This window comes from Juglans regia, chromosome 3, assembly GCF_001411555.2.
Source record: "Juglans regia cultivar Chandler chromosome 3, Walnut 2.0, whole genome shotgun sequence".
Taxonomy (NCBI): Eukaryota; Viridiplantae; Streptophyta; class Magnoliopsida; order Fagales; family Juglandaceae; genus Juglans; species Juglans regia.
Window position 1 is genome coordinate 14,253,465 of NC_049903.1, and position 24,338 is coordinate 14,277,802.

Sequence of the window (24,338 nt, forward strand, 5' to 3'; positions counted from 1 at the left end):
GTTAGCACAACCCTACCACGGGGGTGAAACATGGTTTCTGCTCTGTTTGATGCTCTGTTTTGATCTGATAATGATACTCAGTTTATGTTATGCCAAAGTACCATGGGTTTTACTTGTTTTAAAACCATCGCTCTGTTATTTTGAAAATATGTTCTGTTCTGCATGATAACTCTGGAAAATATTTTATTCTGCATACTCTACTTTATAAATGCTCATGTTTGCACGCTGGCATATGATTTTCTGCTTACTGAGTTGTAATAACTCACCCCCCTATCATGATAATATTTTTCAGATGATGTGGAGAGTCCAAATGAGGACCTGGATTAGATTGGTGAACATGGATTAAGCTGAGGAGATGTAGTTGGAATAAAGACTCTTGATGTTCTTAGATTTTAATGCCTTTGAGTTTTAATTATATGTTTGGGTTTAGTAGGACCTATGGTGTTTTCAGTTTGGTATGTTACTATTACCGGGAGGTTTTGGACCCCTTTGATTTATTATTATTGCATTAAAGTTTGTGTGGAGTTTGTAATGAGATTATTGAGAAGATTTTAGATTGATTTCATTTATAAAGTTTTTGGAGAATTTTTCTTTGGATGTGTTGGGAGACATGTTTTTGAGTGACAAGTAGTAATTCTCCAAGCCACCCGAATTTGGGGCGTTACAAGGCAGAACTGCTACAGGGCATGCAAAGGGAAGTTGTCGGTATTAGAGATGAACTGGAGAGCATTAAGTGTTTCCTCAAGGACGTAGAGGCAAGCGAAGGGAAAGGAGACCTCCATGATGGTCTAAAAACATGGGTGAAACAAGTTAGGGAGGCAGCGTTTCATATAGAAGATGTTATAGATGAGTACATTCTTCATGTTGCACAATATCGTCATCAGCATAGTTTCGTTGCTTTCCTCAACAAAATTGGTCGCATTCTGACAAAACTAAAACCATGTCATGGGATAGCCACCAAGATTCGACATATCAAAATATCAATCCGTGAGATCAGGGAACGAAGTGAAAGATATGGCTTTACTTCCACACAGCAAGGATCAGGTTGTGGCGCAACAAATGCTGTGACATGGCATGACTATAGAGTGGGTTCCCTTTTCACCGAGGAAGGTGAAGTTGTGGGTATTGAATCCACAAGGAATGAACTGGTAAGCTGGTTGATAAGAGGGGAAGCTAGGCGCTTGGTGATCTCCATGGTAGGAATGGGGGGGATTGGTAAGACAACTCTTGCCAAGAAATTATATGAGACTGAGTCAGTCGAGGGACACTTTGACTGCCGTGTTTGGATCACTGTGTCTCAGTCATACAACTTGCAGAAGATACTCAAGGCCATGGCAAAGCAAATCTATCAGGAAAAAGAAACGACAGTTCTGATGGAATTAAACATAATGGATGAGATCACACTAATTAGTCAGCTGAGGCATTATTTACTGCAAAAGAGTTATGTTGTGGTTTTTGATGATGTCTGGAAGACCGAGTTTTGGGAAGTTGTGAAACATGCCTTACCATGCAATAACGGAGGCAGCAGGATAATCATCACAACCCGTAGCCATCATGTTGGTGTTTCTTGTAAAGAATCTCCATCTGATCTAATTCACAATCTACAACCTCTGTCTCAGAAAAAGGCTTGGGAATTGTTTTGCAGAAAGGCATTCCAGTTGGAGTTTCAGGGAAAGTGTCCAAGAGAGTTGGTGAGATTGTCGCATGAAATTGTCCGGAAATGTGAAGGCTTGCCTCTTGCAATTGTGGCCATAGGTGGTCTTCTTTCTACAAAGGAGAAGGTTCCATTAGAATGGAGAAAGTTGCATGATAGCCTCAGTTCTGAGCTAGAAAGTAATCCCCACCTTACAAGTGTTGCAAAGATTCTGTGTCTCAGTTATCATGATCTGCCTTGCTACCTCAAGTCTTGCTTCTTATACTTCAGCGTCTTTCCAGAGGACTATTCAATTACTGATTCAAGATTATTTCGGCTGTGGATAGTTGAGGGCTTTATAGAAGGAAAAAAAGGAAAACAGTTGGAGCAGGTGGCAGAGGAATGCTTGATGGAGCTTATCCACAGAAACTTGGTTCAAGTGTCATTCAGAGATCTCGATTATGAGGTACGTAGAAAGTATAGAATCCATGACCTGTTACATGAAATCATCCTATCAAAGGCTGGAGAGCTGAATTTCTGTCAAGTTTTGGAGGCAGATGACTCGAGCTTCAATGGAAAAGGTCGACGCCTATCAATCCATGATGCTAGACAAAATGTTGTAGATACCATTGAACCCTTTCAGGTACGTTCTCTTTTTCTCTTCAACCTGAATGAAATGCCCAGGTCTTTCATGGTTAAATTGTTCAAGAAGTTCAAGCTTTTAAAAGTGTTGGATTTTGAAGATGCTCCTATCGATTATATTCCTAAAGAAGTGGGTAATTTATTCCACTTAAATCACTTAAGTTTGAGGAATACGAAGGTGAAGATACTTCCAAAGTCTGTTGGTAGGCTACAGAACCTACAGACATTAAATGTCATGGAAACCCCTGTACGTGAGCTACCAATTGAGATATTTAAGCTTTATAAGCTGAGACATCTTTTGGCCCATTATTATGACTTGGGAATTAAAAGTAGTTTGTACTCGCTGCAAGGAGTGAAAATACATAACAGGGTTGGATGTTTAAAGCAAAAGGCTCCATTTGGATACTTAAAGTGTTTCATCTCATCTCATCTCATCTCATCTCATCACAAATAAAATATAATAAATAATTTAACTTTTTGAAATTCTAAAATAATAATAATATTAAAAATTAATATTTTCATAATATTTTATTCAACATTCAACTTTCATCTCAACTAACAATTCAAACCACATCTAAATATTTGGCTGATAGACTTGGACGATGTCCAAGTCTTTTGCCAATTGTTCTCGTTGACACTTAGGTGTGGTTGAGATAATAAATCTCATCTCATTTTATTTTATTATTATAATTTTTTTTAAATTTTTACGCAAAATACTATAAACAATTTAACTTTTTTGCAAAACTTTCAGTTCTGCAGCAACAGACTGAGCTGGTAAAAAGGACATACTTCTTTGAATAAGATATTACTGTTTTGAACGACCAATATTTGTTATGTGCTCAGATCGGGAAGGGGGGTTCTGATGAAGGTTCAGTTCTGGGCGGCAGAGGGAAGTAAGAAGTGTGAAGTATCAGTGTTGAGGTGTTCGTGATAGTGATAAAGTAGAACTAGAAGAAGTCTAAGCGACGTCGTTTGCTACCTGGGATCAGACGTGCTGTTTTGCTAAACAAACGAAGTGTTACGTTTTGGAAGCAGGGTATGGAATCTACTCCTTTCTCATCTATCTCTCTTCCGTCTGTCTCTCTTCAATTGATCATCTTTTTAATTTTCCCTCTAATTCCAGTCCGTCCTTCTACTACATGAAAGCTCTTCATATGAAATCAATCAGCTTGTTTATTGAATCCCTTATTTTAGTGCAGATGGCTAATTTATTCGTATGTTACCAATCCTGATTTTCATTTCATTTTCCTTATTTATTCGTATTTATCATTACATTCATCCCACTTTCTGCTCAATACTACTACATGAACATGCCAACAACTGTGTCTGTGCTCGCAGAAAAGAAGTGTTCTGCATAAAAAGTTGTCTATATAGGTAGGTATATAGCTCATACTCATCCTAAAATGACACTGATATCATAAAGAAGAACTGGATCTGCCCTTTGTTTTCCACAGAGACGTGGAATGTATCTGAATATTCACAGCTAGCATTAGCATGGTCCTCTTGCATGGATTCCCTTTGATCTCATTCCTGAAGATAGCAGCAATATGTGGAGAAAATTGTGAAAACATGCGAGCACATAGGAAGCAGAAGTTGCCAACAAAGGTAAAGAAATAATTACCTTACACCGAGTCTCGTCGTAAAGGTTCGGCTTGATCAGTTTGGACTTGATTATTATGCTCGTTGTCTAGTGGCATGTATTGTGACATGATAGCCATGATCTCTGTGTCCATGTAAGACTACAAATGGGAAGAAATTTTTTCTTTTAGCTAGTTAGTATATACTATATAGGGCTAATCCAGGATGCAAATCAACAAATATGGACACAGAGCATTTTAGTGGAGTGTTTTTATATATTACCCGTAGCCTATATTTATAGAATATATAACCAGCTATACAAGCTGCCGCCAAAGCTGCAAGGACCAAGAAGGATGGAAACCATCCAAATCGTGATCTATTTCTTTCTGCATAAATAAGCAAGAATCAGAACACAAATCTTCAATTAAGCAATAACCAGTTGATTATAAAATCAATGGTAGATACTGATAGGAATTGACATCATTCAAGAACAATCCAAGGTAAAGGATAACAGTAATGACATTTAGAACTTTGTATGGTCATTAAGCTGGGGTTATGAGATAAAACTAGTTTCAGTATCCAAAAAGTGGAGAGTACTAATAATCTAGTAAGGGTTATACATGATGTTCTTTCACAAATCTATGAGTGGGGGAAGTTAGTAAAGAAATCTAACTGATATTACTTCCATTTGTTTCTGACAAAAAACCACCAAACAGACTAGACTAGCAGGAAAATAGTGAACTGACTGCCTTACTTGCAAACATGCTAAAAACAATATTGAGTGTTTTTCTATCTATTATGATCTCTAGATGCTCCCTAATCTTACATTTTCAATTTGAATTAAGGAAGGATATGGTTGGCTTATTCACATCCTCCAAACTCCAATGCTTGGAGTCATGTGCATGAGTTTTGGACAGAATCAATCTTTCACAAAACTTTTGGAGAGGGAACTCCAAAATCTTTCAAAGGACCACGGTTTTTGCCTGTAAGATGTTCACTCATGCCATCTCTGTTGTCTTTTAGCTAGTCCTACTTGATTGCAAAAGAAGAAAAATTGATAGGAGGTTTTAGACCCCATCAAGTACTTTGGTCCAAAGAAACCCCCCAGAACCATCAAGTAAGGCCCCAACATCCTAACCTAGGAGACATAAGGCACAACAGCCAGGAAAGAAGGAAATTAATAGTGGGATTACTTCATATTTTAGTGCAGATGGCTAATTTTTTATTGTGTTGCAAACCACAGTAATTTTGTTCAATGATTTGAATGTGCTTTCATACCAATACAAGCATCTTGCTCCTTTATATACAGAAGGTCCCCCTTACACTTGCATTCATAACTACCCCAAGTGTTTCTGCAGCTGCAACCATTACACTGACAACGACTGCGTTCCTTGCATTCATCAACATCTGGTGCTCAACCAGAGAATAGAAGGAGATGAATGTTAGCATATTAGATTTGAAAAGCATTATAAAGTTGAACAAGTAGAGCATATACATAAATTGTGTCTTAAGTAATAAAACTGGTATGCAGGATCACCTTGGCATTTCTGACCATCCCCATGAAAGCCATGTGGGCAGCGACAGCCATGGAGATCAGACTCCTATTTTGCATATGAAAATAATATTGGTAAGATGTATGAAAAAATGAGGAGTCTTGAGCTGCATTCTTATACAAGTGCTAAGAAAAAATGAAAGAACTTCTACGATGAGTAGAGATAACTGAAGAAGCAAGAAACAATTGGTAAATGCAGACGATTAGGATAAAAATCACTGAACTGAGCAAGCCGAGAAGGCCAATCCATCCCTAGCTTCATACCAGCAACCTCCATTAGATATTGAGCATCTTGCAGATCCATAAGCTGTCAGGGAAGAAGTAAAATTTATAGCTCATAGCAACAGAATTAAGAAAATCGCACTCTATTGTTTGCATATTTACGTCTCAACTTCCACTCTAATCTTATCAACAAAATTCCTAAGATCATCCAAACATATACATTTTCTGATAATCTCAAACAATAGCAAGACCTCCTCTCTGTGAGAAGGGATTAGACATCATGCTCATGCACCAAAAACTTGATGGACGAGGTGTCTTGCTTGGAAATTTATCAGAAGTTGGAGGAAAAACGCACGTGTACAAGATGTGTAACCATCTCCTTGATATTGAACGCCATTTACCACAGGGCACTCGCAGACTCTTCCTCTAAATGTGTCCTGTCCAAATGCAAGACTTCTGTCACTAGAAAGTTGCTAAATATAGAGAATGATCTCAATATATAAAACACGTATGGAGAAGTTTTAATGAGAAGAATTAACGAGAATGAGTGAATTCCTAAATTGTCTTTGTACCTTACAAGCAGTTACATTAGAGAGTGTGTCCCGCCAACAGCCACCATTGTGTTCATGAGTGCACTCATTAGTCTCAATATCTGGGAAATGAATATAAGGAGGAAAAAAACAGAAGATATCATTACATTTTTTAAGTTCAAAATAACAGTAGCATTGAAGAGTGAAAAAATCAAATAAGCACATCAACCTCCACTTAAACAAACTGGAGGATCAGTGGTCTCTTTAAATCCAGCACATATGGCTTTCAGCACAGCACTTCTCTCCAATTTTCCTTCAAGGAAAGTGGCATCAGATTTTTAGCATCATATGGTAAACAGCTAGCCTATTAAAAACATGGAACTTGGGGAAAATATATCATATTAACTGAAAAATCAACAGGGAGTAGATAAAAATTGGAGAAAGCAAACTGGATAGGCTTTGCCCAAGACAAGGTGCAAGCAAAGGACCATTTGAATGGGGAAAACAACCATGAAATGTAAAGCAAAGCACAATAAAATTAGTTGGAACAATGAGAATGCTATTATCTGTTGTTGATGAAAGCCAACAGAAACAAATCGTGGTGCCAACCACCAAAACTTGGAAAAGGTGAGCTTGTATTGACCATATATTTCGCTAGTGTCCCCACTTTACTTTCCCTATTAATCACATGAATAAGATATTAGTTTCATTTTTCAGTCAATGGCGAGTGGTAACCATTTGATGTTACCATGTTTGGCCTCGTGTTCCATTGAGGAGAGCCGACATGGACACCTAAAGAGGTGTTTTTGACTGAGGCCATCATGGTCTACCCATGAATTGCATGTCTACAGGCTCGGAGATGGAACAGAATTCATGTAGAATTGCAGGGAAGAGAAGAGTTACAGCTTATAGAGCAATATATATGCAACAAACCTCGATACTGAACATTGTTAATGACCACTGTTGGCAAGATGGTTACATCACCACGAGATCCTCGCCCAACCTAATCAACAAAAATTGATGACAGTAATTAGAAAAATGAGAGCACCTACTGTTAAACTTGATTATATCATCCAATGATAGGTTTGACATCCTTGCTCTATTATTTTTTTTTTAAATGATGAGATATATTTGATTGTTTTAATAATTTATTTCAAAGTTAAAAAGTAATAATAGTTTCAGAAAGTCAAATCACGTGACATATCACTGTATAATTCTATGAGTCGATGATGACAAAATTCAGAAAGAAAGGGGAAAAAAAAAAGCATTTATCAAAGAGATATGGAGCATGACCTGGAGTACTTGCTCAGTTCTTAGGACTTCATTTTCCATATCAGCTTCAGGGTCACCGATGCACTTTCTAATCTTCTCGATGGGAAGACCTGAGTCAAGCAGATTCAAGGCATCAGTAACACAACATTAATAGAATAGAATGTGCAAAAGAGTAGCACCATCCATATATAGATCGGAACTTACCAAGTGCTTCAATGACATTCTCAGCACAGTCCTTGCTATATCTCTTCTCCTTCATGGAACACCTAATATGGAAATCTGTAGCATAATCCCACCAAACCCATGGCCGGTTGCTCTCCTTGGCGACTCTATGCACACAGAGCTGCCTCAAGTTCTCAAGGACCACATCTTTGCCTTGATATCCCTCTCCAAAATCTCTCTCTGGGTCTGGAGCACAGTATCTTCCATTGTTTATGCACTGAGACTTGCATTGACTGCTATGGATGAATGCGAGCGGGCAGTACCAAGTTATGTAGTGTGGTGTGAAAAGGGTGTAACCCCCCTTCTCAAGAATCTGAGCGTGGCCCCTGAAATTCCTCACAAAATCCATCTGCTCGTCGCAGCGAGCCCCACATTCGTCGTTACTGTTCGTCCAAAACTCATACTCAACCCTCTCATCTGGATGGGGCACAGCCTCTCTCCAGTCTATTCTTATTATAACGTCCTCTTTTTTTTGCAGACCTTCCTTCAAGCTTTCGCCAAAAGACTTCTCTATCAAAGCTGATGGAATTCCAATCTTCTCTATGTACCCATCTGAATCAATGCTTTCCGCGGGAGAATCCATGGTAATTAGAGGCTCGTCAACGCTATCAGCCACTAAAACAGCTGCAGCTCCTGCCTGTTGTCCATTCCATACTTTCAAGGCAAAGTAGCATCCTACATTCGCAACAAAAGAAATATATATAATTTATCCACAGACATCATTCAAAAACAAAGAAACCGCAGTGCATTTGTAATATCATTCAAGAATGATTACTGTGATTGGTTATGTTGTTAAACGCCATGTCAAGTATGCATAATGCTTCTTTTTCATCCAAAATTTTAGAAAAATTCTATACAGATGCCCCACACTCTTGCACACCACTTAAAAACATGTAATTTTACTCTTAATGTGATACGTTTTATAATTAGTTTCATATATTAGTCACTCAAATGGACAACCACTTAAAATATGTCATATCAACAAATATGAGCAGAGATGATGAAATATAATATAAAAAAAGGCATTTTCTTTTAATATAAGATTGTCATGCTCAAATTCACTGGCCAAAGCCTTTGGATTGCAGCCGTGTTTTGACCTGTTGTGTTAAGCTCTCACACTAGAGATTCTCCAAGAAGTTTGTCGTAACTCCCACAAACCCCAATGTCACAAACCATATCACAACTATAGCTAGAAGGGTAACGACCAAACAGCAATAAAGGAATGGCATATAGGAATTTAGCACAAAGAGATGGAATATATGAATTATAAAGGATGTATCAACTATAGCTAAAAGGCTTTTGCTGTCACGATTTCCTCATCTGGTGTAGGTTAGGCATGATTTACAGAAAGAAAACAAAGATGGTATGGGAAAACAGGGGGAAAAGCAGAGTAAAAACAGGGTAACTATATTCGAAGTTCAAGTCCAGAAAATTGGATGATCTTTTATAGCAAGGGGTGGAGTGTCTTGAGATTTTGTACCGATAAAGAGTGTTTCAATGATGGCACAGTGAGTCCTCTTTTTCCTTTTTTCTTTTTTATTTTAAAATCCAGAAAATTGAGAATAACTCATCATTGCATGCTATTCAAACACCTAACCAAGACGAACAAGAACTCATAACTGAAAAAGGCCTTATTGCATAATCCCAATCAAATTCCTAACAAACAAGTTATGTTAGACGATCTGATGTTCTACCCTTTAAGTTTCAAATAGAAAGATATCAAAGTCAAACGAACATCCATCTCTGCAAAAGCTTTATGAAATGAATCTCAATCATCGACCATTATCTTAACAAACATGATAAATTATAGAAATTTTTAACCTACCCATCAAAAAGTCAACGTGAGAAATTTAGAGAGGGGAGGGATTTCCTCTTCAGATTGCATACCTCCTCGGTCAAGAAGAAGAACAGTGGGGCGAGAGAAATTGGACTTGAAAGGCTTATCACCCTCAAAGGCCTCGCACCCGTTGGAGCCTTTCTCGGGATAGACCAGAGAGCCCGCCAGATAGCCTCCATAATCTGGAACTCCAAAGTTCCCTATGGCGCCGTCGTGCTTTGAATGCATGTTCATGGGAAATAGAACAGTAATACTACTCTTCTCCACCACAAACCTTGCACCCACTTCATGATTCTCAAGAACTGATATTAATACCAAAACCAAAGCTGTCAGAAAAGCCATGCAAGTTTTCTTCTCCATGACCATCATCACCTCCTCGGCAAGCTCTACGGATTCTTTGTAGCTTTTGTGTGTTATCCGAGGGGAAGAGGTAGATATAGAGCGAGACAAAGAGAAAAGGGATGTGTGTGTAAAGAAACTTTGCAACGGTCATACAGGTGGAGAGAGAGAGAGAGAGTAATGTATTGTCTGTTTCATTTAAGACTTGGGGGTGGGGATTTAAAGTTTCTCTGTCTGAGTGCGACGTAAAGGAGAGGACATGGAAAGAGAACGGTGGACGGAGTCAGCGGAGCTACAACTTCCATTCTGAAACTACTAAGAACAGGCATGGCTTAGCAAAGTACGCCCTTATCCTCTTTGTTTAGGTTGTTTTATCACGTAAAAGCTAGGGAGGAATCAAACATATAATACAGTTGAAGCTTGGACAAGTACAAAGAGATAGTACCAAGTAGAACCACCTCATCATGACAGACATAGATAGATTGTTTTCTGCAGATACAACAAAACGATGTTTTCTAGAGGTGGAATCAGACAATTGGGAGACAAGTAGGAAATAGTGGATATTTTCAAGAATTTTCTGCTTGGTAGTTTCCGTCTCTGCAATTCAATGTAGGGGGACATTTGAGTACTTATGCCAATTATGTGAGGGCATATATGTCTAACCAGAGGTCAATGTAGAAGAATAGTCGAACGACGACTAGTCTATTCGTTAGACGTGAAATATTGGAGTAATATTAGGGGCAGAGTCAGGACCACTAGAAAAGATGGAAAAATATGAGAAGTGAAAATTGACCTTCAAACTTGGAAGGCAGGTAACGTTGAGTGATGGAAGGGGCGAGCAATTAATAATTATCTACTTAAAATAAAACTATTTTTAGTGTTTTTTTTTATTATTATTTTTTGTTTTTAATGCATCGGTATTACCTATGGAAGTGGTGGCATGATTGGACTATATTCTTGCAGTAGAGTATTTATTTATTTTTAAAAAAAAAAAAAGACTTTAGATGCAGTTCAACTAATTTTATTTTAGATGTCAGCCTATGGCCAATTTTTGGTCGTTTTCCTTTATGACAAAATACACTTTCTACACTCTAATTAATAGGGTTTTAAATTTTTAAACAGTTTAAATATTTAGTATATCTCAATATATTTGTAAATAGTAATGAGATGATTTATAAATAATAGTAAAATAATTTGAGTTAAGATGTTTATTAGCTTTTGAAAAATGAGATATATAAAAATTGAATAAAAATATTATAATGTTCAAATATTATTTTAATATTATTTTTTACTATTATTTTTATTTTGAAATTTGAAAAAAGTTTTATTATTTTTTGTGTTTTGTTTGAAAGTTTGAAAAAATTGTAATGATTAGATAATAATTAAATGAAAAACTTGAAAATTTGAAATTAAAAAATATTTACATTTAAGTAATATTTGTGAAAGAAATATTTAAGAATATCTTATAATACTCTTGTACACATTGGAATGACTAACGTGGATTCCCAGAGATACTAGGGAGTATTGATTGCATACACTGAAAGTGAAAAAAATGATCATCTGCATGGAAAGATATGGACTCTACTCATAGTCGTGAACCAACTATTATCTTAAAATCGATGACATCATATGATCTTTGGATATGAGATGCATTTTTTGAATTATCCGGTTCTCATAATGATATCAATGTACTTGAGAGATATTTTATTTTCACTGAGCATGCCATCAATTACTCAATTAAAAGTAATGACTACACTATAGGACACTACAATGTCAATGAGATTTATCCAAAGTGGTCAACATTTGTGAAGACGATCTCATCTCCACAAGGGAATAAGAAGAAATATTTTGAAATAGCAGAAAAATTAGCAAATAAGTATGTAAAGCGTGCATTTGGGATCCTTCAACAATGTTTTACAATCATTCGTGGACAAGCTCGAATGTTCAAAATTAGTGAACTAAAAACATTATAAAATAATGTGTAATTCTACATAATATGATTATTGAAGGCGCGAGATGATAATGGAGTTCCCGACTTCGAGTACGAACAAGTTGATGATAATCCTCCTGAATTGTCGCGCAATCATACAATTGAATTTATCGAGTTCATTCAACGTCGTCATCAAATTAGAGACGTTTTAGCTCATTCTCAACTCCAATCAGACCTAATTGAGCATCAATGGCAATTATATAGCCAACTTTAGAAAATATCCTCAACTAGTTTAACATTTGTTGTCAATTTTGTGTTTTCATTCTCTTATACCATTTTAGTTCCCCAATAAAATTTATCATAACAAGATTTGGGACAATTATCTTGAGCATTTGTAAAAAAAAGTTGCTATACAAGCATTGTCCTCAATAACATGCATCCAACATAACAAACATTGTCCAACATCATAGACAATGTCCTGAAGTAAAAAAGAAAAAAAAAAATCAGTTAGGGAGAATCAAATTAACTAAATAATTGTTGTTGGTGAAAATTGTCCAATGGTAAAAAGAAGTTACACAAAATGTCACTCTCAACTGTCACTGCTTATTTGCACTACGTTTTACCATAATTTGTGTTTGATGTTGTTAGAAATATATTTGTTGTTATTCAAGTAACACAGTAACATCCATCAACATGTTCCACTCATTCCTTTTTAGCCGCTCCCTCTCCACTTTCTCCTGGACTTTAAATCGGGCAAATTGAAATCTATCCATTTCCAACCTTAGCCTCTTGTCCTCCAACCGTAATTTATGATCCTCCATTTCTCGATCATAATGCATTTTCTGCTCCTTAAGATGGAAATATTATTTCTCTTAAGCACGTGACTCCTCAAGAAAAGTATACTTCATTGTGGAGATCTCGACAATATCCTCAGCTGGACTATGTGGGGCCTTTCATTTTGCTTTCTTTGTTTTCATTCTCATTGGTCTCTCCAAGTCAACAATATCATTGTCAAGAACATGCTCCTCTTGGCATAATTTATTGAATCTAGAGAAACAGAGGTTCGAGTTGGAGTCGGCAACATCGTGAATAATATTCACTTTGAACCGTCCTTGGAGTAATGCTCAACCCATTTTTGTTGGTCCTTCAACAGATGCCAACAATACTCGAATGAAAATTGGGTTTTCTACAGTTATTAGTACATAAGTTTCGCTTTGTCAAACTTGCAAAATGCAAACAAACAGAAAAATAATTAGTGTGAATTTATCCAAAGCCAAAGCAACACAGTATGTACAATAGCAATAAGAAGGTAGTGGACGGATATACTTTGTCTTGCTCTGTCAAGCCATTTTGATTTAACCTTTCCACTTAGGCTAGCTTTGTACATAATTTATTAGTCGCTTTTTGAATAGCCGATCACCAATGCACTAAAGACCCAATGGTCCACTTCGTTGTACTTTGCTTATACTAATTGAGGTATAACAACATTTTCTCTCAAAGTTGGGTAAGTTTTTTATCGGTCTCTTGGATTGCATCTAAGCTAGCATTTAACCATGCCGACACAAGTAGCTTATCTTTCTCTTGGGTGAAGTTGGCACCCCTCTATGATTTTTCATGGTAAGAACCTCTAGTTGAGGTGGGTGTGGAGAGTCTTTCACCAATATTAGACTGTGTTGAGCTTGACTCAAGAAAGTGTGATCAATGTTAGGGTCCTAATTTAGAAGGTTCATGAATAATATACTTTCATGCTCTTATGATTCAATCTCTATAAATTTGTAGACAATCAAGGAACTTAAACATGTTAGAAACTCAAAATCAATGGTGAAAGCAGGACTACCAAACCGGCTCAAGAAAACAATGGTGTCGTAGTGGAAGGGGCAAAACTTATGGTTGTAACAATCGGTTGCCAATATTATGAGTCTTGACATAGATAGTGGCCATTCGGGTTACTCTGCCATGGAGTTTGTGTCTATTTCCCTTGTCCCAAATGAAGTTTGACATCGTCACGGGAATGACGAATCCGAAATAAAGAAAGGGGATGCACAATGGCTCCCTTATAAATATGGGAATCCACAAAAGCATCCTCAAACCCAAACTCTATTTTGGAAAGCCAGATGAGAGTGCTCTAAACTAATGCATAACACTCTCGTTGCCGAAGCCCTCTTTTCACCGTGAAGGGGAGTTGATTGTACCACAACATTAGAATGCACTATGTATATTAGAGTGCTATTACAACCATCTCTTCTACTTTGTAAGAGAGTGGTGAAGAAGTGATCCTCCTCAAATTAAGAATTGTAATGTTTAACTTGTTAGACAAGGCAGTATAAGAAAATAGATACAAGACAACACAAGAAAATAGATACAAGACAGCACATTTAAAAAAATTCAGACCATTGCTGCATGTTGCTTCCCCAAAGTTCATTTATATTAAATTGTTAAGTACTAACAGTTTTCTTCAAAAGATTATGACAACTTGGGCAATATCTAGAATAAATTTAGACAATAAATATCTAGAATGTGAAAAAAAATATCAACAAAAATAGAGATGGTCGACTATATAGAAAAGATTCAGCCCATCATATTGACATCTAGATGGTTGTATAGTGTACATAAGTTGATTTATAAAAGCCTTACCAATCAAGGAATCATATCTCTAGAGATCAAGTCATCATATTGACAATAAGTTTTCTGCATGAACTTCATTTTTATACATGTTCATGTGAAGAGAATAATTCCCAAAAATAAATTTTTCCTTCATAACATGAAGTTTTCCCAAAAATATATATGACTGAAATGGAAGGAAGTTTCTACTTCCTTCCATATATATATATATATATATATATTGGTATGTATCCTACTAGTAAAAGTTACACTAATGATCATATTGTGAAGAAACTCAGTACATGACATTAAAGACAAATGGAAGTTTGCAGTTGGAATTTTAACTTGGTGTGAAAGGATGGCTTATTCTGGACAATCATCCACAACAAAAGGCATTGAAATTTATATTAATCTAACTCAACAACAAGATGCTATAATCACACAAAATGCTGTCATCACACAAAATAAATAGCAAGCATCTAAATATACCCAAAATTCAGATTAATCTAACTCAAGTTGCTGCCATCACACAAAATAACAAGCATATAAATATACCCAACATCAAGTCACAATTCAGAAACCAATTAGCCAACAAAAAATTAACATTTCCAAAATACAATCATCCATTTAAAAAAAAAAAAACTTTAGATCTCAATAGTGGCTGCCCAAGGAAAGATGTTTAGTAATGTTGTAAACCTAGAATGAAATTAATTGAAAATACCCGTAAAGAAACAAAGTTGAATGTAATGCTATCGACTGAATACAAAGCTCTATGAAAATAAACTTAATTGAAAATGCCCATGAACAAACAACAAAATGATTGAAAAAAAGGATTGAAAAAATAACATTTTGTTTCAAACAACTCTAACAACATAAGGATTGAAATACATGCATGGAGTGCAAAATTTCTTCACGGGCAAAAATACATACATAAGCATCCAAATCTCTTATCAAAATTTCTCATACATGCATATAAATCGCTTATCAAAGTTTCTCATACATGTATATAAGATTAATATAGAAAGACGGGGAGAGAGTGAACTCACGGAAATAGATCACGTTCAGGACGAAGAAACTCAAAAATTCAAAAAAGATAAGAACGCTGTAACAGCTTGCCTGGAGGTGATGCATGTCCGTACTCATAGAAGAGCAGATAATCGAAGAAGAGAAGGGACCCCGTACTTGTAGGAACTTGAACTTCAGTGGAGGTTTAATTTCAAATGGACGAAAATGAAGTGATTTCCATTCACAACAAAGGGAATGGATAGCCTGACGAAAAAAAAAAAAAAGGGATAGGAAACAGAGAGGAAGAAAGCGATTGGAGATTTCTGGGAATCGGGAAGAAAGGGAGAGGAAGTGAAAAGGGATTGAGGATTTTGGCGGGAGATGAAGAAAGGCAGAGGAAGTGAGGGATTTGGGGATTTTCAGGGGGAGAGGAAGAAAGGCAGTGAAAGGGATTTGGGGATTTCGGGGGAAGAGGAAAAAAGCAGAGGAAAAGAAAGGGAAAAAGTAACGATATCATGGGCGAAATGAAATAATTTTTCTAATAAAATAATGTGGTTAGCCATGAACAGGATGTCTTCAAATTTGAAGAAGATGAAAGGAAATGTACTGTAGTTAAAAGCTTGACATATGAGTATATGGTGAATTTAATGCCAAAATTTTAAAGCTAAAATCGTCAAATTTTGAAGATTTGACTCATTTGACAAGTCCAATGCCAGTTAAGGGGCCCAAGGATAGTTTTTTTTATCGAATATCTTGTATCAAGAATTTTCCTTTTCTGAAGGTAGAGATTTCTCGAACATGTGACGTTATGAACAATCAATGAGATTTCTATCATTTTCATCAAACAATTTCATCGAGATTCACAATTTACATTACTATTACAATCAATCCCTTCCTATTACACCGATACCCATAACAAGTTGGTACTCATTTCAAACAGCAGCAAGATCTTCGATCAACATTTATTCACGCTCAAGATCTTAAGGGCAAAGCAATACATAGTTCCTGTATCTTTTCTTAGTTTTCACTTTTTATGAATAGTAGTAAGTTGAGATGATGAAGTAAGTTTTGCAGAACCCAACTAAGAGGAGTTTAAATGTGTTTGGAAGTTAAGATGAGTTAAGATGTATTTATGGGAAGTTGAAAAAGGTTCCGCGTGTAAAGAAGCATTGAGTTGAAATAGGTTATGAATCTCACATGTAAAGAAGTTTTGAGTTGAGATGAGTTTAATAATTTGATAATTGAGTATTTAGATATTAGACTCCAAAAATGGTCACATAAATTTTTTATCAAATGACATATCATCTTGAGTTGGCATGCCACGTTCCATAAAAAAAGTCAAAAACCAAAAAGAAAACTGAAATTACCCAAGTACTCCTGTAACGCAGCGGGAATATCTATCAATTCACTCAACAAATTGGTTAGTCATCAAGCATGCAATTAATTTGATAAACAATCAAATACATAAAATAAACGAAATGCAAAACACCAAGATTGGTATCAAAGAAAAACCCTTTAAAGAACTCTTTAAAGGTAAAACCCTACTGGGCTGCCAAAACCAGAAAAGTCAATTTTATTATTTAAAAATCAATTATAAGTAAAGCTCAATTATAAAACCTCTGTCAATTGACACTCTTACTTGACCAGACAAATGACCTATTTGACTTTTACCGCAGTAGTAGCCAGAACCTCTGACGATCTTCAAACATTGGATTTTCTCCTGAAACTCTAGTGGTTGAAACTCAACCAATCAATTCTCCAATATGGAGTATGCATGCACTAAAAAAAAGAGATAAAACACTAGAAAATTCTCAAGAGAATTTGCTCACACTCAAGTACCACTCTTTGAGAGAAACAGTATGAAAATTCTCTAAAGAATTTTCTCACTAAAATATGCACTGGAAAGTGCTCTAGAAAATATAAATATCCGAATCTCTAAAAATCTTAACCAGTATAATCCCTTAAATAAACTATCTGGAAAGAGTTCCAGTTTCAAAAGAATTTTGCTGACAGATAGAATCTGTTGTAAAGACGTCTCCTGATGGATTGCTGACATGTCGCGATAACTCTTTTTTATAGTAACTGATTTCTGTTCAGCTTTTGTTTTGGATAACTTCTTGATAGTTTGAAATTCTTTCTGCTTGATATCTTCTTTATGAATCTTCTATCCAGATCACTTGATATCTCCTATTTTTTCGAACATTCAATCTTGATCAAAAGTCTTTTAAACATTTATCTATTTAACTACTTATCTTAGAATTCAAATATTAATAGATAAAAAAAAAACAAATTACATTTATCAAATAATTCAAATTGTCCCTAGTCATCTAATCCTAGCTAACAAACTTTTACATTAACAATCTCCCCCTTTGGCGGATTGGTGACAAAACTAACTTGATGAATGTAATATAAACCTGAGACAAACATAACCAGCAGACCAATATCTCGTGAAGAAAATCTTAATACAGTAATGAGAAGAAATGGCATAAAATACTATTTGAAATTAATATCAACAAAATCAAAGGTTAGACGTAATCTAAACCTACTAAAATAGTATTCTAGTCATATCAATAACCATGTTCAATATTTAGTTCTCCCCCTCAATATTCTGCTACTCCCCCTCAATCTTCTACTGCTACTCCCCCTCACTTTTTACTCCCCCTTCTAAAGACTTTTTAACTTCCCCTCAACAGTACATTTAAATCTCTCACTTTTTGTCACTAATCTGACAAGACTCATAAGATAATAAATACTACTTATGTGAGCCGAGATGAAAACAGTAAAAAAGACATGATGAACAACTCCCATGTGTCTTAACTTTTCATGGATTAAATGCAGTTGATCTATGCGCATGAATGTAAGTAAAATCATGACAAAATGAATGAAATAGCTTGATTGAGACATAAAAACAAACACTTGGTAGGCATAGCATAAAAACCAAAGTGTATAATCCCAACACTAACTCATACCTCAATATATTTTATATTTTCATATTTATTTTATATAAACCAAAATAAATAAATAATAATAATAATTTTTAACAAAAATTTATATTTTTATATATATAAGCAATAGGGCAAGTAACATACTTAAATGCATTTTAGTTCAAAATATAGTGTCACTCACAAAAAAAAAATTCAATAGAGTACACCATCTTATTTGTAACAATCACCATGGATGTTCACATCTTATAAGATCATCAATATCAAAACTCATATGATTGTGTAAGTGAGCAAACTTATATATAAAATTAATTCTTTATTTGTTTTTCTCTTTAATATATTTTTGATAAATTTATTCATAAATACTTTCTTCTTATAGATGCTCTCAAGAGACCGTCACTCACCTCAAAAGTCAAACTTTATGCTAGGGCCTAGATACATGAGTATCTCCTCTAAACACTAGTTTGCACAACCCTTTTTTTATGCCCATTTTTGTTGCTCACATTTTTCCACAATGATTTGAGCCACGATTCTTTCTATAAGAACTTAAGGGGTGAATCCGTGTATGGTGTTTGTCTTTTTCCACAATGATATAACACCAACTTCTTCTATATGGATCAATTATTTGCGTTTGGCAATGGAAGATCTCTCCATTATTACACTAGGTTCAACTAGTATTAGTCAATTCAAGGTATGGACTCTCTCTATGGTAAACATCTCAATAATAAATATGGAACTTAATTATAATGTACATACATATAAGTTCCTCACGGTGCTTTGTAAATGTACTTTATCAAGATGACCCATAGGGTTAGTATGCACAAAGTGGACTGCACAAAGTAGAATGATGCATAAATTCAAAAAATTATTTTGTGAGAACACATATGCTCAAAATTTTGACATATCAAGCATGCACTTAAAAACAAAAAAACCTAGAAAATTAATGTATTTTACATTGAAAACATAATCATAAAACAAAAACTAAACAAACATGCATGTTCTAGGCTAATGATATGCAAAGAATGCAAGAACATGCAAGTAGTCATATCGCTTAATGTCACACACACATTCATCTAAAGACTTTAGAAAAACCCTCGTACGAACTTTCCAATAAGCATAGTTTTCCTCATCAAAGTGTGATAGGACATATAATGATGACGACATGATCTACAGGGACATGGATCACACTCGGATGAGTGAACCACACTCTGATGCCAATTAAAATTACCCCAAGTACCACTGTAACGCAGCAAGAATATCTACCTATTCACTCAACAAATTGGTTAGTCGTCAAGCATGCAATTAATTTGATAAACAATCAAATACATAAAATAAATGAAGTACGTAATATCAAGATTGGTATTGAAGGAAAACCCTTTAAAGAACTCTTTAAAAGTAAAACCTTACGGGGCAGTCAAACATAAAAAAAATCGATTTTATTATTTGAAAATCAATTACAAGTAAAACTCAATTACAAAACATTTGTCAACTGACACTCTTACTTGACCAGACAAATAATCTATTTGTCTTCTACCGCAGTAGTAGCCAGGAACTTTGACAATTTTCAAACATTGACTTTTCTCCTGGAACTCCAGTGGCTGAAACTCGACTAATCAATTCTCCAACATGGAGTATACACAAGTATTCAAAAAAGAGAGATAAAACACTCGAAAATACACTCAAGTGAGAGAAACAGTATGAAAATTTTCTAAAAAATTTTCTCACTAAAATATGCACTGAAAAATGCTCTAGAAAATATAAAGATCTGAATATCTAAAAATCTTAACTTGTAGAATCCCTTAAATAAACTATTTTGAAAGAGTTCCAGTTTCAGTAGGATTCTGTTGAAGGATAGAAGCTGTCGCGAAGACGTCTCCTAATGGATTGCTGACATGTCACGATAACTCTTCTCTGCAGTAACTGATTTTTGTTCAACTTCTGTTCTGGATAATTTCTTGATAGTTCAAAATTCTTTCTGCTTAATATTTTCTTTTTGAATCTTCTATCCAAATCACTTGATATGTCCTATCTTTTTGAACATTCAATCTTGATCAAAAGTCTTTTGAACATTTATCTATTTAACCACTTATCTTAGAATTCAAATATTCATAGATAAAGATAAATACAAATTATATTCATCCAATAATTCAAATAGATCATAGTCATCTAATCCTAGCCAACAAACTTTTACATTAACAAAAACAAACTTGCAATTCATCCCTACGTGAATTAAAAAAAATAAAAAAGAAAAAAGAAAACAATCCTGCCATTTGTCCCCACATGAATTAAAAAAAATAAAAAGAAAAAAGAAAACAAACCTGCCATTCGTTCCTACTTGAAATAAAAATAAAAAATAAAAAACAAAAATGAAAACAAACCTGGCCGTCACTACCATTTGTCCCTACCATTCGTTCGTCTTTTCTTTGTATTGCTACAGCCTACAATGCTTTCTCCCTCTATTTCCAGCACGGATCTCTAATTTTAGTTCATCTTCTGCCGACATCGTTTTCCACCCTCTTCTGAGCGCTAATTTTTCTTTCATCTTTTTCTCTATTTTTATTCAAATATTAGGATTTTTATCTACACATATTAGAAAAAATAAGTGCTCAAAAACATAAAATCTATTTGGAAATACAAACCTATTAGGAATTAAATAATAAAAGAAGTTGTTTTGATTTTCTGTCCTGCTGAGCCTTTTATGTTGGAGAGTTTTGGACCTTAGATTTTAGTTTGTGTTCAAACTTCACGTATACAGTTTTGGACGTATTCATTTTTTTTTTAATAATCAGAACGTATTCAGTTTTGAATCTTAGATTTTGGACCTTAAAATTTTGAACGTATACAATTTATTATTGTATTATTTGTATATATTTGTATATATTATTTCCTTTGTATGAAAATGTTTGTTTCCCCACTTTTTGTACATAAGAAGTGGTCCAACCTTTTGTTTGTTTCTCCATTTTTTGTGCATACAAAGTAGTCCAACTTTTTGTTTGTTTCTCCACTCTTTTCCCTTTTTCTCTTGGGTAAAAATGGCCTGCTCCAACTTCTTGTGTTTAGTGATTTCTGTTTATCATAACTCCAATAGAAAATCTCGAAGCACTTGAACCTTACATATGGATGTGTTGGCACACAATGGCCTGAGCATTTAGCTCAACTATCAATGGATTCAAAAATTTATATGAGAAATTGCTTGTTTTAGCTAGTTTGTATGATTTTTTTTTCCTTTTTCATGGCTTCAGTATATTTCTTAAAGTACTCTAATTGATTGGTAAAAATGCCCCTTGAGTGTACTGTTTTTAATATAAAATCTATGGTCAATAATTACAACAAAAATATATCATACACGTTTCTTTCAAATCCCTTTGATTATATATGATTTATTTGATTGTATATGATTTCTTACAATATTCAAGCTAATATCTTGATTTGAATCTGGTTGGATATTCTTAGGTAATTCAAACACTAGAGTTGCAATGGATTCCGATATGGAACATGCAGATAATGAGTATGACGAGATAGAAGTTGATAATGAGCAAGAATGTGTTGAAATAGTCGATGAACCTAAGATCGGAATGACATTTTCATCTGTAGAAGAAGTTTTGTCTTACTATATGAAGTATGGTAAGCAGGAGGGATTTGAGTTGTGTAAACGAAATTCTAAACAAGATGATGATGGTAATGTCATATGGTTTACCTTAGTATGTGTGAGGGAAGGCACATCAAAGAGTAAGTCTGTCAATGTTCTTAAGCCAAGACAAATGGAGAAAATAGGGTGTATGGCCAGGATTAACGTGACGATGAATGATGAAGGTGTATATACCCTGACTAAAGTAAACTTGGAGCACACACACATTCGTAGTCCAGGAAAGGCATTTCAAATGTTTTAAAAAGGTTGATGCATGTGTAGCTAAAAGACTTGAAATAAATGATGAAGCAGGAATACGAATGTCAAAGAATTTCGAGTCTCTAGTTGTTGAGGCGGGGGGTTACGATAAACTATCATTCAGGGAGAATGAGTGTTGAAACTATACTGACAAAATAAGACAACTTCATCTTGGGGTTGGAGGCGTTGAAACTCTATGTAACTACTTCCAATAAATGAAAAAAAAAATCCAGATTTTTATTTTTCTATAGACGTGGACCATGATTTGAGATTAAATAATGTGTTTTGGGCAGATGCCCAAAGTAGAGCTATGTATGAATCATTTGAAGATGTAATTACATTTGACACAATATACCTAACTAATGCCTACAAGATGATGCCCTTTGCACCGTTTGTGGGTTTGAATCACCATGGTCAGTCAATCCTATTTGGGTGCGGATTGATATCCAATGAGGATGCACATACCTTTGAGTGGTTGTTTAAGTCATGGATGAAGTGTATGAAGAACCAACCACAAGTGCAATCATCACAGTCCAAGACAAGGCAATGCAAATTGCAAATGCTAGGGTGATTCCAGCGTCTAGGCATTGCTTCTGCTTGTGGCACTAATGAAAAAACTCCCTGAGAAGTTTGGGTCATATGCTCGATATGATGAGATTAAGAGTGCACTACAGAAATGTGTGTATGACTCTTTAAGTGAGCATGAATTTGAAGAACGCTGGTATGATTTCCTCGACATGTATGATTTGCATGAGAATGCATGGTTGGGATCCTATATAGTGACCAACAATTTTGGGTGCCGGCCTATGTTAGGGACACATTTTGTGCTGGAATGCCAACTACACAATGGAGTGAAGGCATGAATGTATTTTTTTTAAACTACGTTAACTCAATGATCACTCTAAAATAATTTGTTGATCAGTACGATTCATCTCTTAGGAGGAAGGTGGAGAATGAAGCCATTACCAACTTCAATTCATTTAATACTATGATTCCTTGCATCAGTCACTATCCTTTTAAGGAGCAGTTTCAAAAAGTAAACATAATTGCCAAGTATAAAGAAGTACAAGATGAATTTCGAGGATTTCTATATTTGACTACCTCGTGTTTGGGATGCGTTGGTGGAAGATACACGTACGTAGTAGCCGATGAGGTTCGAGTGAGTCATAACTTAATAAAACATGCTAACTACAGTGTTTTGGTTGATCAAGATCCCCTTGATGTTAAATACAGTTGCGAGTTGTTTGAGTTTAAGGGGATATTATGCAAATACGCTCTTCGTATCTTAGCTTTTCTAGGCAAGAGTACAGTACCATCAAAATACATTTGGCACAACTTCAATATTTGTTATCATCAATGAAATGTACAACTTCAAGTTTGTGAACAGCCTATTGTATTTATGTCATTCAATTAGCAGAGAAAGGTAAATCATAACCCATAAGAAAAGGTAATCAAAGTCCATAATTCAAGTAACCCTTTTTGCAAAGAACTCCATTGCCTAAATCAAAGTCTCTGATATTGCTACATGTAAAATGGAACTCAATTAATTGGGGTCATTTTTTTCTGCCATTTAAATAGAATTACTCTGTGTTAAGTTTGACGAATTTTTTTTTTCTACCTATGTTGTTGTAACAATAGCATATTGTGTTAAAAAAATGTGTAACAATGTTGTTGTAACAACAACATACTGTTGTAACAACATAGCCAACAACAGACCCTCTATTTTAACACAACATTTTTTTAACATAGAGACCCTTTATTTTTTTTTCTACATTTTGTTGCTTTGTTAACTCACCTAGCTTGAGCAGATTAAAAAGGAAAAAACATATCAAATTAAATTCTCATTTTCTTCCTGAGTTTCAAACAATGTACGCAACCCAAACTGCAACTCTTCTTCCTTTAATTTTTTTTTTCCAATTAAGCATATTAATTGTTACAATAATTCTAAATCAATAACCATAAATCACTATAGAAAACATTTACAACAATGATAATTCAAACAATTAATAATGACAATTTATAACCCATCAATAATGGCAAAAAGTTAGAGGGGTTGAACATAAATCATCCCAGAAAACATAAAATAAAGAAGTGAAAATTAGAGACAAGCAGTGAAGCATACTATGTAACAACAGAGGCTCTGTTGT

The 24,338-nt window shown here is 34.9% G+C and overlaps 2 protein-coding genes across 2 annotated transcripts in view; one reads left to right on the forward strand and one right to left on the reverse strand.

Annotated features, from left to right (window-relative positions):
• The first annotated feature begins 686 nt into the window (after window positions 1-686).
• LOC109018437 (disease resistance protein RPM1-like) lies at window positions 687-3,172 on the forward strand. Its single transcript, XM_035688692.1, has 2 exons — window positions 687-2,522; window positions 3,119-3,172. The coding sequence occupies exons 1-2, from the start codon at window positions 687-689 to the stop codon at window positions 3,170-3,172; spliced, it is 1,890 nt and encodes a 629-aa protein (XP_035544585.1).
• Window positions 3,173-3,492: 320 nt separating this feature from the next.
• Window positions 3,493-24,338, reverse strand: part of LOC109018436 (vacuolar-sorting receptor 6-like) — a 28,849-nt gene continuing 8,003 nt past the window's right edge. Inside the window, exons 2-14 of the mRNA XM_035688134.1 lie at window positions 9,539-9,809; window positions 7,634-8,326; window positions 7,451-7,539; window positions 7,091-7,160; window positions 6,387-6,470; window positions 6,200-6,279; window positions 5,983-6,064; window positions 5,630-5,712; window positions 5,391-5,454; window positions 5,132-5,260; window positions 4,136-4,239; window positions 3,897-4,014; window positions 3,493-3,805 (exon numbers count right to left, since the gene is read on the reverse strand). Coding sequence (XP_035544027.1) covers window positions 3,898-4,014; window positions 4,136-4,239; window positions 5,132-5,260; window positions 5,391-5,454; window positions 5,630-5,712; window positions 5,983-6,064; window positions 6,200-6,279; window positions 6,387-6,470; window positions 7,091-7,160; window positions 7,451-7,539; window positions 7,634-8,326; window positions 9,539-9,809 — 1,866 coding nt within the window. The 3' untranslated portion in view covers window positions 3,493-3,805; window position 3,897. The remainder of the gene's footprint in view (window positions 3,806-3,896; window positions 4,015-4,135; window positions 4,240-5,131; window positions 5,261-5,390; window positions 5,455-5,629; window positions 5,713-5,982; window positions 6,065-6,199; window positions 6,280-6,386; window positions 6,471-7,090; window positions 7,161-7,450; window positions 7,540-7,633; window positions 8,327-9,538; window positions 9,810-24,338) is intronic.

What these genes read in the sequence shown, in the direction of transcription:
- LOC109018437 (XM_035688692.1), top strand. Translation starts at nt 687, where the DNA reads ATGCAAAGGGAAGTTGTCGGTATTAGAGATGAACTGGAGAGCATTAAG. An exon ending in TAAATGTCATGGAAACCCCT is followed by an intron (nt 2,523 to 3,118) that starts GTACGTGAGCTA and finishes TTATGTGCTCAG; the next exon opens with ATCGGGAAGGGGGGTTCTGA.